The 14,067-nt window shown below is 41.2% G+C and overlaps 1 protein-coding gene across 4 annotated transcripts in view; it reads right to left on the bottom strand.

Annotated features, from left to right (window-relative positions):
* Positions 1–4,642: 4,642 nt before the first annotated feature.
* acp7 (acid phosphatase 7, tartrate resistant (putative)) overlaps positions 4,643–14,067 on the bottom strand; it is a 24,835-nt gene continuing 15,410 nt past the window's right edge. For 3 of the 4 annotated variants that reach the window (XM_052145491.1, XM_052145492.1, XM_052145490.1), the window contains 5 exons: positions 11,321–11,387; positions 11,172–11,239; positions 11,017–11,088; positions 8,449–8,586; positions 4,643–8,381 (listed from right to left, as the gene is read on the bottom strand). In XM_052145491.1, the coding sequence (XP_052001451.1) occupies positions 8,316–8,381; positions 8,449–8,586; positions 11,017–11,088; positions 11,172–11,239; positions 11,321–11,387 (411 nt within the window). In that variant the 3' untranslated portion in view covers positions 4,643–8,315. Of the gene's footprint in view, positions 8,382–8,448; positions 8,587–9,045; positions 11,089–11,171; positions 11,240–11,320; positions 11,388–14,067 lie in introns of those variants that run through there. The other variant, XM_052145493.1, reaches the window with a different exon arrangement.

The raw sequence follows: 14,067 nt of genomic DNA, 5'->3' as shown, positions 1-14,067 counted from the left end.
AAACTATCGTGAGGGAACTCAAAACTATCGTGAGGGAACTCAAAACTATAGTGAGGGAACGCAAAACTATAGTGAGGGAATGCAAAACTATCGTAAAGGAACTCAAAACTATCGTGAAGGAACTCAAAACTATCGTGAGGGAACGCAAAACTATCATGAGGGAACTCAAAACTATCGTGAAGGAACTCAAAACTATAGTGAGGGAACTCAAAACTATCGTGAAGGAACGCAAAACTATCGTGAAGGAACTCAAAACTATCGTGAGAGAACTCAAAACTATAGTGAGGGAACGCAAAACTATAGTGAGGGAACTCAAAACTATCGTGAAGGAACTCAAAACTATAGTGAGGGAACTCAAAACTATCGCGAGGGAACGCAAAACTATCGTGAGGGAACTCAAAACTATCGTGACGGAACGCAAAACTATCGTGAAGGAACTCAAAACTATCGCGAGGGAACGCAAAACTATCGTGAGGGAACTCAAAACTATCGCGAGGGAACGCAAAACTATTGTAAAGGAACACAAAACTATAGTGAGGGAACTCAAAACTATCGTGAAGGAACGCAAAACTATCGTGAGGGAACTCAAAACTATCGCGAGGGAACGCAAAACTATCGTGAGGGAACTCAAAACTATAGTGAGGGAACTCAAAACTATAGTGAGGGAACTCAAAACTATCGTGAGGGAACGCAAAACTATAGTAAAGGAACACAAAACTATAGTAAGGGAACTCAAAACTATAGTGAGGGAACTCAAAACTATCGTGAAGGAACTCAAAACTATTGTGAGGGAACTCAAAACTATCGTGAGGGAACTCAAAACTATCGTGAGGGAACTCAAAACTATCGTGAGGTAACTCAAAACTATCGTGAGGGAACGCAAAACTATCGTGAGGGAACGCAAAACTATAGTGAGGGAACTCAAAACTATCGTGAAGGAACTCAAAACTATCGTGAGGGAACTCAAAACTATCGTGAGGGAACGCAAAACTATCGTGAAGGAACTCAAAACTATAGTGAGGGAACTCAAAACTATCGTGAAGGAACTCAAAACTATCGTGAGGGAACGCAAAACTATCGTGAGGGAACGCAAAACTATCGTGAAGGAACTCAAAACTATCGTGAGGGGACGCAAAACTATCGTGAGGGAACTCAAAACTATTGTGAGGGAACGCAAAACTATAGTGAGGGAACTCAAAACTATTGTGAGGGAACGCAAAACTATTGTGAGGGAACTCAAAACTATCGTGAGGGAACTCAAAACTATCGTGAGGGAACTCAAAACTATTGTGAGGGAACGCAAAACTATTGTGAGGGAACTCAAAACTATTGTGAGGGAACTCAAAACTATCGTGAGGGAACTCAAAACTATAGTGAGGGAACGCAAAACTATTGTGAGGGAACGCAAAACTATTGTGAGGGAACTCAAAACTATCGTGAGGGAACGCAAAACTATAGTGAGGGAACGCAAAACTATTGTGAGGGAACTCAAAACTATTGTGAGGGAACTCAAAACTATCGTGAGGGAACTCAAAACTATAGTGAGGGAACGCAAAACTATTGTGAGGGAACGCAAAACTATTGTGAGGGAACTCAAAACTATCGTGAAGGAACGCAAAACTATAGTGAGGGAACGCAAAACTATTGTGAGGGAACGCAAAACTATCGTGAAGGAACGCAAAACTATTGTGAGGGAACGCAAAACTATTGTGAGGGAACTCAAAACTATCGTGAAGGAACTCAAAACTATAGTGAGGGAACGCAAAACTATTTTGAGGGAACGCAAAACTATTGTGAGGGAACTCAAAACTATCGTGAAGGAACGCAAAACTATAGTGAGGGAACTCAAAACTATCGTGAAGGAACTCAAAACTATAGTGAGGGAACTCAAAACTATCGTGAAGGAACGCAAAACTATCGTGAGGGAACGCAAAACTATTGTGAGGGAACTCAAAACTATAGTGAGGGAACGCAAAACTATTGTGAGGGAACGCAAAACTATTGTGAGGGAACTCAAAACTATCGTGAGGGAACGCAAAACTATCGTGAGGGAACTCAAAACTATCGTGAGGGAACTCAAAACTATCGTGGAGGAACGCAAAACTATCGTGAGGGAACGCAAAACTATTGTGAGGGAACGCAAAACTATCGTGAGGGAACTCAAAACTATAGTGAGGGAACTCAAAACTATCGTGAAGGAACGCAAAACTATCGTGAGGGAACGCAAAACTATCGTGAGGGAACGCAAAACTATCGTGAGGGAACGCAAAACTATCGTGAGGGAACTCAAAACTATCGTGAGGGAACGCAAAACTATCGTGAGGGAACGCAAAACTATCGTGAGGGAACGCAAAACTATTGTGAGGCGGGACATCGCCAGCAACTTATGATAAAAGATAAAAATTAATTATTCCGTGTCGAGCAAAACGGAAAAAGACAGAAAGTAGTTTCATGCGTGAACAGCACATCTGCCACATTTACCAGGAACTCTTTCAGTCCATTTGAAATGTTGCCTTGTGAAAATGAAACAATTGCAACATTGTAACAATTTCAAACCTCAAACGAGCTACAGGTCTGAAAACACCCTGATTGTCAGACTAAATACTGTTTTATCATTTTCAGCTTTCTTCAAGGTCATTAAAGTTCACGGGACAGTGTTTGGGGTAAAAGGGGCTCAAGGCTCCTATTAAACACAATGTTTTTCATTAGTGGGGTGAATACATTTGTTCTAAAGTGAACTCACATTGACAGATCCAATCACAATGGAGATTACATTTTGATACATTGTCCTTAAGGTGAGCTTCAGCCCTGTTGAGCAATCCCTCCAGCATCAACAGAGTGATATAACTAACATCTGCACAACAATCTATTCAATATTCACATCTGTCAGGGCTGAAATGATGTCCAGTTATTACAGATGTTTATGGGTCATGCACAGATGAGTTTCCCGCTCTGTATTTCTCAGCGGAGTTGTGTTGCGTCTCCATTAACAGCGTCATAACAGTCTGACAAACTCAAACACGTGAGCGTCTGCTTTCCACTTCCTGTGTGACTCCAGACGCATTATACTCTGCGCTGTTGCTTTAATCTCGGGTCAAAGGTCACAGTAAACACAGATGCTGCTGTGCACAAGCTGAAACAGAAACTAACTTATTTTCATGAAGAATTACATTTATATATTTAAAATGAATCTACTGTCATTAAGTCCTTAAAGCAGCGTTGGGGAGTAATGGATTACATGTAACTGGATTACATTTACATTTATATTTATGCATTTGGCAGATGCTTTTATCCAAAGTGACTTACAGTGCACTTATTACAGGGACAATCCCCCCGGAGCAACCTGGAGTTAAGTGTCTTACTCAAGGACACAATGATGGTGACTGTGGGGATCAAACCAGCAACCTTCTGAGTACCAATGTATTATACAGAGCACTTATTACAGGGACAATCCCCCCGGAGCAACCTGGAGTTAAGTGTCTTACTCAAGGACACAATGGTGGTGACTGTGGGGATCAAACCAGCAACCTTCTGATTACCAATGTATTATACAGAGCACTTATTACAGGGACAATCCCCCGGAGCAACCTGGAGTTAAGTGTCTTACTCAAGGACACAATGGTGGTGACTTTGGGGATCAAACCAGCAACCTTCTGATTACCAGTTATGTGCTTTAGACCACTACGCCACATATTTAATATACAACATATGAGTAACTGTATTCCACTACAGTTACAATTTAATTAATTGGTAATTAGAACACTGTTACATTCAAAAAGTATTTTGATTACTGAAGGGATTACTTTGCATTTATTGTCATTTGTTTCATTTCATATTTTGTCTATTCTGATGGAAACATTTATACATAGAAATGATCCAAAGTGCATTTGAAACTTATTGAAAATTGAAAATGTAATATCTCTGGGTGTAAATAATGTGGCTCTGATAAACTGCTTTTGTTTTGTTCTCAATCATGTCGACTGTATCTGAGAACACATTTGTGTTGATACGACAAATCAATCAAAAGTTCCAACATTACAAATATAATTGATCATAGTGTCCAAAAACATCTCCAAACAAATAATAGATAATAATTGTACATAAGAACTAATTACACATGCAAACACAACAATGACTAAAGGTTTGCATAGCATGCAGACATGATTTTAGTCATGAGATTTCACAGGATGAGTTTCATTCTGTGTCATTTGAGTCATCATTGAGTCTGTGTCGTGTATTTGGCGCCATCTCCAGGTGGTCATATGTAACATTGTGCTTCATGTGGATTATCTAATGATCTATACATCTGATTATCTTGTGTGTGGACTCGATTGAAAGATAATCACAGACTCTAAATAATGATATGTGATATTTCATGTTGAAGTTATAAGCAAAAACGCAGCATAAAAACAACAGCAACATAATTGTCAAAGACATATATTTAGCTGTTACTCACTATATTTTTATCTGTGAGTAAAACAAATAGTCTGGTTGTATTTTACTCTTTAAGAGCTTTCCAGCAACATATGACACATGAATATTTGATCAGCTTGATATTTTTACTGATTGCAATAAAATGAAGTGCAAATTCTTCTATTAATTATCAAAATGTAACACTTCTGATGTATCTGTACATTTTAAAGCACTTGTTCAGTTTTGGTCATAATGTCACATGCACTGGAAAGTCGAGATTCTAATCTTTCAATGACACCTGTTGTGTGTAGAGATTTTATAGTCAAAACAAGTGAAAAAATCCACCAGTGCTGAAGAAGTAATCCAAAGTATTTAGATTACATTACTGACCTTGAGTAATCTAACGGAATGCATTACAATTTACATTTCACAGTATGTACTCTGTAATCTGTACTGGAATAAATTTTCAAAAGTAATCCTCCCAGCCCTGATGGTTAGAAACACGACACCTGAAATACTTCATGAGTTCATCTGAATCTCTATAATCTCATTAATGACCTCATGACGAAACCATCACAACCAACCAACAACCTCTAAGATTACACAGGGGTGTGAAAAAGTATTTGCCCCCTCCTGATGTCTTCTATTGTTCATACTGAATTGTTTCAGATTTTCAAACGAGATATAAAAGCCACCTGAGCGAACTCAAAATACTGTTTCATATATATTATATTATATTATATTTATATATTGAAGCAAGAAAGCTGTCCATCACCTTTATCACCCATGTGAAAAACTAACTGCCCCCTTGAACTTAACAGCTAGCTGTGCCGCCTTTAGCAGCAACAACTGCATCAAACGCGTCCGATATCTGGAGATCAGTCTTGCTGTGGGGGAATGTTGTCCCGGAGAGTTTAATGGCCGTTTCAGGTCCTGTCTCAGCATCTGAATCGGGCTCAAGTCAGGACTTTGACTAGAGGCCGCTCCAAAACTTTAATTTAGCTGTGCTTTGGATCATTGTGATGCTGCATGATCCAGCTGTGCTTCAGCTTCAACTCATGGACTGATGACGGGACGTTTCCCTCAATTATTGCACATCGCCCTGAAGCAGTAAAGCATCCCCACACCCTTAATGTTCCTCTGGGTACCGCCTCCATGCTTGAGCGTAGGTGTGATGCTGTTTCGGTGGAGCAGATGTAACGGGACCCCTTACGACTCATCTGTCCACAGAACATTCTCTGAAACGCTTTGAGGATCATCAAGGTGTGTTTTGGCAACATTCAGACGAGCTGTTGGAGGACGTTTGGCAGGACGGCCACTTCTGGGAGGGTTCACTACTGTGTCAAGTGCTCTCCATTAGGAGATAACGGCTCTCACTGGGGTTCTTTGGAGTCCCAGAGTCTGAAATAGTTTGTAACCCTTCCCAGACTGATGTATTACAATCATGGCATAGTGTGCTACTGGGCGACACCTTTTAGCCAACATCATGCTGCTGAAAAGTTGTATTTAGGTGTTGATTTGATTGATCAGGTCTGGGTGTGTATAGTCCAGCTGAACCCCATCGTTTCATATATTTGAAGATATAGTAAATAAGGGGGCAAATACTTTTTCACACATGCCCAGTTGGTATTGGATAACCTTTTTGCTTAAATAAATAACATTATCATTTAAAAACTGTATTTTGTGTTTACTCAGACTGCCTTTGTTTTATGCTAATAGCGTCTGATGTTAGCATGTTGCTAAAGCTAACGACACAAATTATGAGACTGAGAAGAACAAATAAATCAGAGATATATTTAATACAGTTCTTGTTAAAGGTGTTTTTACGCAGACATTTTTAGAGGCATAAATTCAAAAGAACCGACTCATAAGAGTCATTTGTTTGGGAATCAGACTACACTGGTCACTCTGTAGATTCAAAAGAACCGACTCATATGAGTCATTTGTTTGGGAATCGGACTACACTGGTCACTCTGTAGATTCAAAAGAACCGACTCATAAGAGTCATTTGTTTGGGAATCGGACTACACTGGTCACTCTGTAGATTCAAAAGAACCGACTCATAAGAGTCATTTGTTTGGGAATCGGACTACACTGGTCACTCTGTAGATTCAAAAGAACCGACTCATATGAGTCATTTGTTTGGGAATCGGACTACACTGGTCACTCTGTAGATTCAAAAGGACCGACTCATATGAGTCATTTGTTTGGGAATCGGTCTACACTGGTCACTCTGTAGATTCAAAAGAACCGACTCATATGAGTCATTTGTTTGGGAATCGGACTACACTGGTCACTCTGTAGATTCAAAAGAACCGACTCATATGAGTCATTTGTTTGGGAATCGGACTACACTGGTCACTCTGTAGATTCAAAAGAACCGACTCATATGAGTCATTTGTTTGGGAATCGGACTACACTTGTCACTCTGTAGATTCAAAAGAACCGACTCATATGAGTCATTTGTTTGGGAATCGGTCTACACTGGTCACTCTGTAGATTCAAAAGAACCGACTCATATGAGTCATTTGTTTGGGAATCGGACTACACTTGTCACTCTGTAGATTCAAAAGAACCGACTCATAAGAGTCATTTGTTTGGGAATCGGACTACCCTGGTCACTCTGTAGATTCAAAAGAACCGACTCATATGAGTCATTTGTTTGGGAATCGGACTACACTGGTCACTCTGTAGATTCAAAAGAACCGACTCATATGAGTCATTTGTTTGGGAATCGGACTACACTGGTCACTCTGTAGATTCAAAAGAACCGACTCATAAGAGTCATTTGTTTGGGAATCGGACTACACTGGTCACTCTGTAGATTCAAAAGAACCGACTCATATGAGTCATTTGTTTGGGAATCGGACTACACTGGTCACTCTGTAGATTCAAAAGAACCGACTCATATGAGTCATTTGTTTGGGAATCGGTCTACACTGGTCACTCTGTAGATTCAAAAGAAACGACTCATAAGAGTCATTTGTTTGGGAATCGGACTACACTGGTCACTCTGTAGATTCAAAAGAACTGACTCATATGAGTCATTTGTTTGGGAATCGGACTACACTGGTCACTCTGTAGATTCAAAAGAACCGACTCATATGAGTCATTTGTTTGGGAATCGGACTACACTTGTCACTCTGTAGATTCAAAAGAACCGACTCATAAGAGTCATTTGTTTGGGAATCGGACTACACTTGTCACTCTGTAGATTCAAAAGAACCGACTCATATGAGTCATTTGTTTGGGAATCGGACTACACTGGTCACTCTGTAGATTCAAAAGAACCGACTCATATGAGTCATTTGTTTGGGAATCGGACTACACTTGTCACTCTGTAGATTCAAAAGAACCGACTCATATGAGTCATTTGTTTGGGAATCGGACTACACTTGTCACTCTGTAGATTCAAAAGAACCGACTCATATGAGTCATTTGTTTGGGAATCGGTCTACACTGGTCACTCTGTAGATTCAAAAGAACCGACTCATATGAGTCATTTGTTCGGGAATCATACAACAGTGCTTCAGTAGCTGGCAGTGTCAAACACACACACATTGTCATAAAAATCAAGTAGATTGTGTATAGTACTGAAATGTAAAGTTTAATAAAATCATATTTAATTTTAATACATGGATTTTCATTCAGTTCAAATAGATGAAGACCCATATAAAGATTCTTTCTTGATGAAACATTAACAACCTTGAAGAACTTAATCTTGCCCCTGTGATTAAGAGTTGGATCAGAGCTGATACAGAAGCCAACAGTGTAAATCTGTCTGGAGGGATTTAAAGAATCGACTTCATGTCCCACTCAAAACACACGCGCTCCCGTCAGATCTTTAGAGAGGAGACTGAGGTCTGATCCTTCCGAACACGGTTCATTTGTTTGATTGATCTTCACCGCCAGGCGTCCGCTCCATGAACCTCCTTCACCAGTGTGATCTGATCGATCACTTTACCGTACTGCACACAGAGTCACACTTACACTGACTGCACACATATTAACCAGTTCAATGAGCTGATGAGTTACCTGGTCATCAGACACCTGCTCCAGGTACAGGTGTGTGCGGTTCATCACATGCATGCGTGTGTAGCCGTAATCGGTGCTTCTGAAAGCGCTCCAGTCTCGAGGTTTGGGGATGAAACCGTCATGTTTCTCTCTGCACCCCTGACAAACACAAAATCATTCTCACACATCAGTCTCATGATCATCAGAGTCATTCGTTTGGGAATCAGACTACAGTGAGTTTAAGATCATGAGAAATATAAATGCAGTCCAGTGTGACAAACGTTGTGCGTGTGTTTATAAAGTGTACTCACTGTTATACAGACCAGCGGATCTTTGCAATCGTGTGGAATAGGGTGCAGAACTATGAAATGATCTCAAAGGCAATAATAAAATCCCTCCCGCAGATCGGTGAAATATGCACATGTGACGTTACACACGCAGAAATAATCTGCAGCAAATGTGCATCACAGCAAACGGACACTTTAAACTCCGGTCACGTCTACGGGACAGAATCAGTCCAACCACAACTGGAGAACCCAAAGATATTTAGAATTATATTCACATATGCAGAACATGAACTTACTGAACCAGACTGATGCGCTCTATTACAGTGTTCACTGAGTGTGTGTGTGTGTGTGTGAGTGTGTGTGTGTGTGTGTGTGTGAGTGTGTGATTGTGTGTGTGTGTGTGAGTGTGTGTGTGTCTGTGTGTGTGTGTGTGTGTGTGTGTGTGTGAGTGTGTGTGTGTGTGTGTGTGTGTGAGTGTGTGATTGTGTGTGTGTGTGTGAGTGTGTGTGTGTGAGTGTGTGTGTGTGTGTGTGTGTGTGAGTGTGTGTGTGTGTGTGTGTGTGTGTGTGAGTGTGTGATTGTGTGTGTGTGTGTGAGTGTGTGTGTGTGTGAGTGTGTGTGTGTGTGTGTGTGTGTGATTGTGTGTCTGTGTGTGAGTGTGTGTGTGTGTGAGTGTGTGTGTGTGTGTGTGTGTGTGTGTGAGTGTGTGTGTGTGTGTGTGTGTGTGTGAGTGTGTGATTGTGTGTGTGTGAGTGTGTGTGTGTGTGTGATTGTGTGTGTGTGAGTGTGTGTGTGTGAGTGTGTGTGAGTGTGTGATTGTGTGTGTGTGTGTGTGTGAGTGTGTGTGTGTGTGTGAGTGTGTGATTGTGTGTGTGTGTGTGTGTGAGTGTGTGTGTGTGTGTGAGTGTGTGATTGTGTGTGTGTGTGTGTGAGTGTGTGATTGTGTGTGTGTGAGTGTGTGTGTGTGAGTGTGTGTGTGAGTGTGTGATTGTGTGTGTGTGTGTGTGTGTGTGAGTGAGCGTGTATTTATCACTTTGTGGGGACCAAATGTCCCCATAAGGATAGTAAAACCTGAAATGTTTGACCTTGTGGGGACATTTTGTCGGTCCCCATGAGGAAAACAGCTTATAAATCATACTAAATGATGTTTTTTGAAAATGTAAAAATGCAGAAAGTTTTCTGTGAGGGTTAGGTTTAGGGGTAGGGTTAGGTTTAGGGGATAGAATATAAAGTTTGTACAGTATAAAAACCATTATGTCTATGGAAAGTCCCCATAAAACATGGAAACACAACATGTGTGTGTGTGTGTGTGTGTGTGTGAGTGTGTGATTGTGTGTGTGTGTGTGTGTGTGAGTGTGTGTGTGTGTGTGAGTGTGTGATTGTGTGTGTGAGTGTGTGTGTGTGTGTGCAAGTGTGTGTGAGTGTGTGTGAGTGTGTGTGTGTGTGTGTGTGTGTGTGTGTGTGTGTGTGTGTGTGTGCAAGTGTGTGTGAGTGTGTGTGAGTGTGTGTGTGTGTGTGTGTGTGTGTGTGTGTGTGTGTGTGTGTGTGTGTGTGTGTGTGTGTGTTTTTGTGATTTACGAGGACAATTTTGTAAGTTACAAATTAGTAATTACAAGGGTATTATGCTATAAATGTGATTTATGAGGACATTTCTAGTGTCCCCATAATTCAAATCGCTTAAAAATCATACTAAATTATGTTTTTTGAAAATGTAAAAATGCAGAAAGTTTTCTGTGAGGGTTAGGTTTAGGGGTAGGGTTAGGTTTAGAGGATAGAATATAAAGTTTGTACAGTATAAAAGTCATTATGTCTATGGAAAGTCCTCATAATGATAGGTAGACCAACATGTGTGTGTGTGTGTGTGTGTGTGTGTTGTTTAATTCGATTGGTATGTTAAGTCGACTTTTTACTGTTGTATTTCTCCTCCATTGGCATTCGCAGCCTGATCAAAGAATCGTGTTACAATAACTACATTTTTGCTAAATGAATTTGTATGTGGCCTGTTGTACATAACACAATTTCCTGGTGAAATGAACATGAGAGGCGCAAAAACAACAATGACATTAATTCACTTTCACACAAATCACGAGTAAAACGGGAGATTATCAGTTCATAAACACTGACTATCCGCTCAGTTCCTCACAGGTCTCATTGTAACGTCTGCAATCGGACTACACTTGAATCTACATCATTGACCCTTAAACATTAAAACAAATAAACTGCAGCTCATTATGACGGATCAGTTGCTTTATATAAAAGCTGAAGGAATAAATGTGAGTTATAGAAACAGTGAAACACTCACAGCTGAGCCTGTGATGATATGAACCGGTGCTTTAGGATTCACATACGGCTCCCAAAAACTTCCATTAAACACCTGCAATAACAAACACAGCTGCACATCTGCCGAAGCATGATCATATGATCTAACATACAGGATATCGTTCCAACGGATCAGACCTGATAATCGTACACGGGCCAGAGTCTCTCATATGTGTGTTCATGAGCCCACAGCTCCAGATCCACTCCTGCAAACACACATGTATCATGCAGCTGCCTACGGACGATCATTACAGGATACGGTATTTAATGATCGTTATTCTTGTTACCGTATTGGTAGAATAAATTCTCCAGGCCAGGAGCCGCCGGCTGTGTGTCATTGCGTCCAAATCGCACCTGAAATGACAGAACAACCGTGAGTGAACTGCCCTTTAATGAAAGGTTTTTCAGATCTCTAAAACGCCCCTTAAGCTGTATAGGACACGCCTCCAAAGGAGGGCGCTATATCACGAAATAAGTTTACACTTAAAATATTAAAGTCAGGCATATGAGGTGTCGTTTGAAAGATTAGAATCTGAACTATTCATAGATAACATCACTTCTGCATTTATGTTACTTAAAATAACAAAATAAGGCCTCAAAACATTTGCGTTGCAAACTAGCGCCCCCAAGAGGTAATGGGGGTAGAAATATTTATATCGAAATAAAAGTCCTTCACACAGCACCTAAATAGACAAGTCACATATCAAATGAAAGCTCTCACTCTCAGGAATGAGACTGTATAGTTTATTCTGTTGCACTAATAACACAGTTCAAAAGACTTTCAAAAGAATCACATGGTGAAATATGATTTACTGTATATAAGCCATCAAATACAAACGTCTCATTTATGCTCCGATAACTGCTGATGTAAGCCATAAATATCTACAAACCTAATATCTGCTATTACCTTAAGAAGTTCTCTAACAAATGAGCCATTGTTGACTTGTCTGTGAGCTCGCTTGTGTGAATAATCCAATGTTATATCTTAGATGTCCAGAACAAAATATGCAGTCCAGAAGTAAGAGCATGCTAAACAAATCATCAGAAAAATATGTTATTGACTATTGGTGATAAAATGTTTTATAGCTTTGCTAAGGGGAGGATCTGAGCTTTCTAATGACCCCTAGATTGAGCTTGTAGTCCACTCAGAGGCCGAGATATTCAATGAAATAATGAGGGTGTTGCTTGAACTGAACATTAGACTGAATGTCTATGGACGAGCACATCTGTGAGGGGTAAAATGTGTTAGAGCGCCCCTACAGTTCACATCTGTGAGGGGTAAAATGTGTTAGAGCCCCTACAGTTCACATCTGTGAGGGATAAAATGTGTTAGAGCCCCTACAGTTCAAATCTGTGAGGGGCAAAATGTGTTAGAGCCCCCTACAGTTCACATCTGTGAGGGGTAAAATGTGTTAGAGCGCCCCTACAGTTCACATCTGTGAGGGGTAAAATGTGTTAGAGCCCCTACAGTTCACATCTGTGAGGGGTAAAATGTGTTAGAGCTCCCTACAGTTCACATCTGTGAGGGGTAAAATGTGTTAGAGCCCCCTACAGTTCACATCTGTGAGGGGTATAATGTGTTAGAGCCCCCTACAGTTCACATCTGTGAGGGGTATAATGTGTTAGAGCCCCTACAGTTCACGTCTGTGAGGGGTAAAATGTGTTAGAGCCCCTACAGTTCACATCTGTGAGGGGTAAAATGTGTTAGAGCCCCTACAGTTCACATCTGTGAGGGGTATAATGTGTTAGAGCCCCTACAGTTCACATCTGTGAGGGGTATAATGTGTTAGAGCCCCCTACAGTTCACATCTGTGAGGGGTATAATGTGTTAGAGCCCCCTACAGTTCACATCTGTGAGGGGTAAAATGTGTTAGAGCCCCTACAGTTCACATCTGTGAGGGGTATAATGTGTTAGAGCCCCTACAGTTCACATCTGTGAGGGGTATAATGTGTTAGAGCCCCCTACAGTTCACATCTGTGAGGGGTAAAATGTGTTAGAGCCCCCTACAGTTCACATCTGTGAGGGGTATAATGTGTTAGAGCCCCCTACAGTTCACGTCTGTGAGGGATATAATGTGTTAGAGCCCCCTACAGTTCACATCTGTGAGGGGTATAATGTGTTAGAGCCCCCTACAGTTCACATCTGTGAGGGGTAAAATGTGTTAGAGAGCCCCCTACAGTTCACATCTGTGAGGGGTAAAATGCGTTAGAGCTCCCCTACAGTTCACATCTGTGAGGGGTATAATGCGTTAGAGCCCCTACAGTTCACATCTGTGAGGGGTATAATGTGTTAGAGCCTCCTACAGTTCACATCTGTGAGGGGTAAAATGAGTTAGAGCCCCCTACAGTTCACATCTGTGAGGGGTAAAATGTGTTAGAGCCCCTACAGTTCACATCTGTGAGGGGTATAATGTGTTAGAGCCCCTACAGTTCACATCTGTGAGGGGTATAATGTGTTAGAGCGCCCCTACAGTTCACATCTGTGAGGGGTAAAATGTGTTAGAGCGCCCCTACAGTTCACATCTGTGAGGGGTATAATGTGTTAGAGCCACCTGCAGTTCACATCTGTGAGGGGTATAATGTGTTAGAGCCCCCTACAGTTCACATCTGTGAGGGGATAATGTGTAAGAGCCCCTACAGTTCACATCTGTGAGGGGTATAATGTGTTAGAGCCCCCTACAGTTCACATCTGTGAGGGGATAATGTGTTAGAGCCCCTACAGTTCACATCTGTGAGGGGTATAATGTGTTAGAGCCCCCTACAGTTCACATCTGTGAGGGTAAATGTGTTAGAGCCCCCTACAGTTCACATCTGTGAGGGTAAATGTGTTAGAGCCCCTACAGTTCACATCTGTGAGGGGATAATGTGTTAGAGCCCCCTACAGTTCACATCTGTGAGGGTAAATGTGTTAGAGCCCCTACAGTTCACATCTGTGAGGGGTAAAATGTGTTAGAGCCCCTACAGTTCACATCTGTGAGGGGTAAAATGTGTTAGAGCTCCCTACAGTTCACATCTGTGAGGGGTAAAATGTGTT

Source organism: Xyrauchen texanus, chromosome 16, assembly GCF_025860055.1.
Source record: "Xyrauchen texanus isolate HMW12.3.18 chromosome 16, RBS_HiC_50CHRs, whole genome shotgun sequence".
Taxonomy (NCBI): domain Eukaryota; kingdom Metazoa; phylum Chordata; class Actinopteri; order Cypriniformes; family Catostomidae; genus Xyrauchen; species Xyrauchen texanus.
This window is presented reverse-complemented; position numbering and strand designations above follow the sequence as displayed.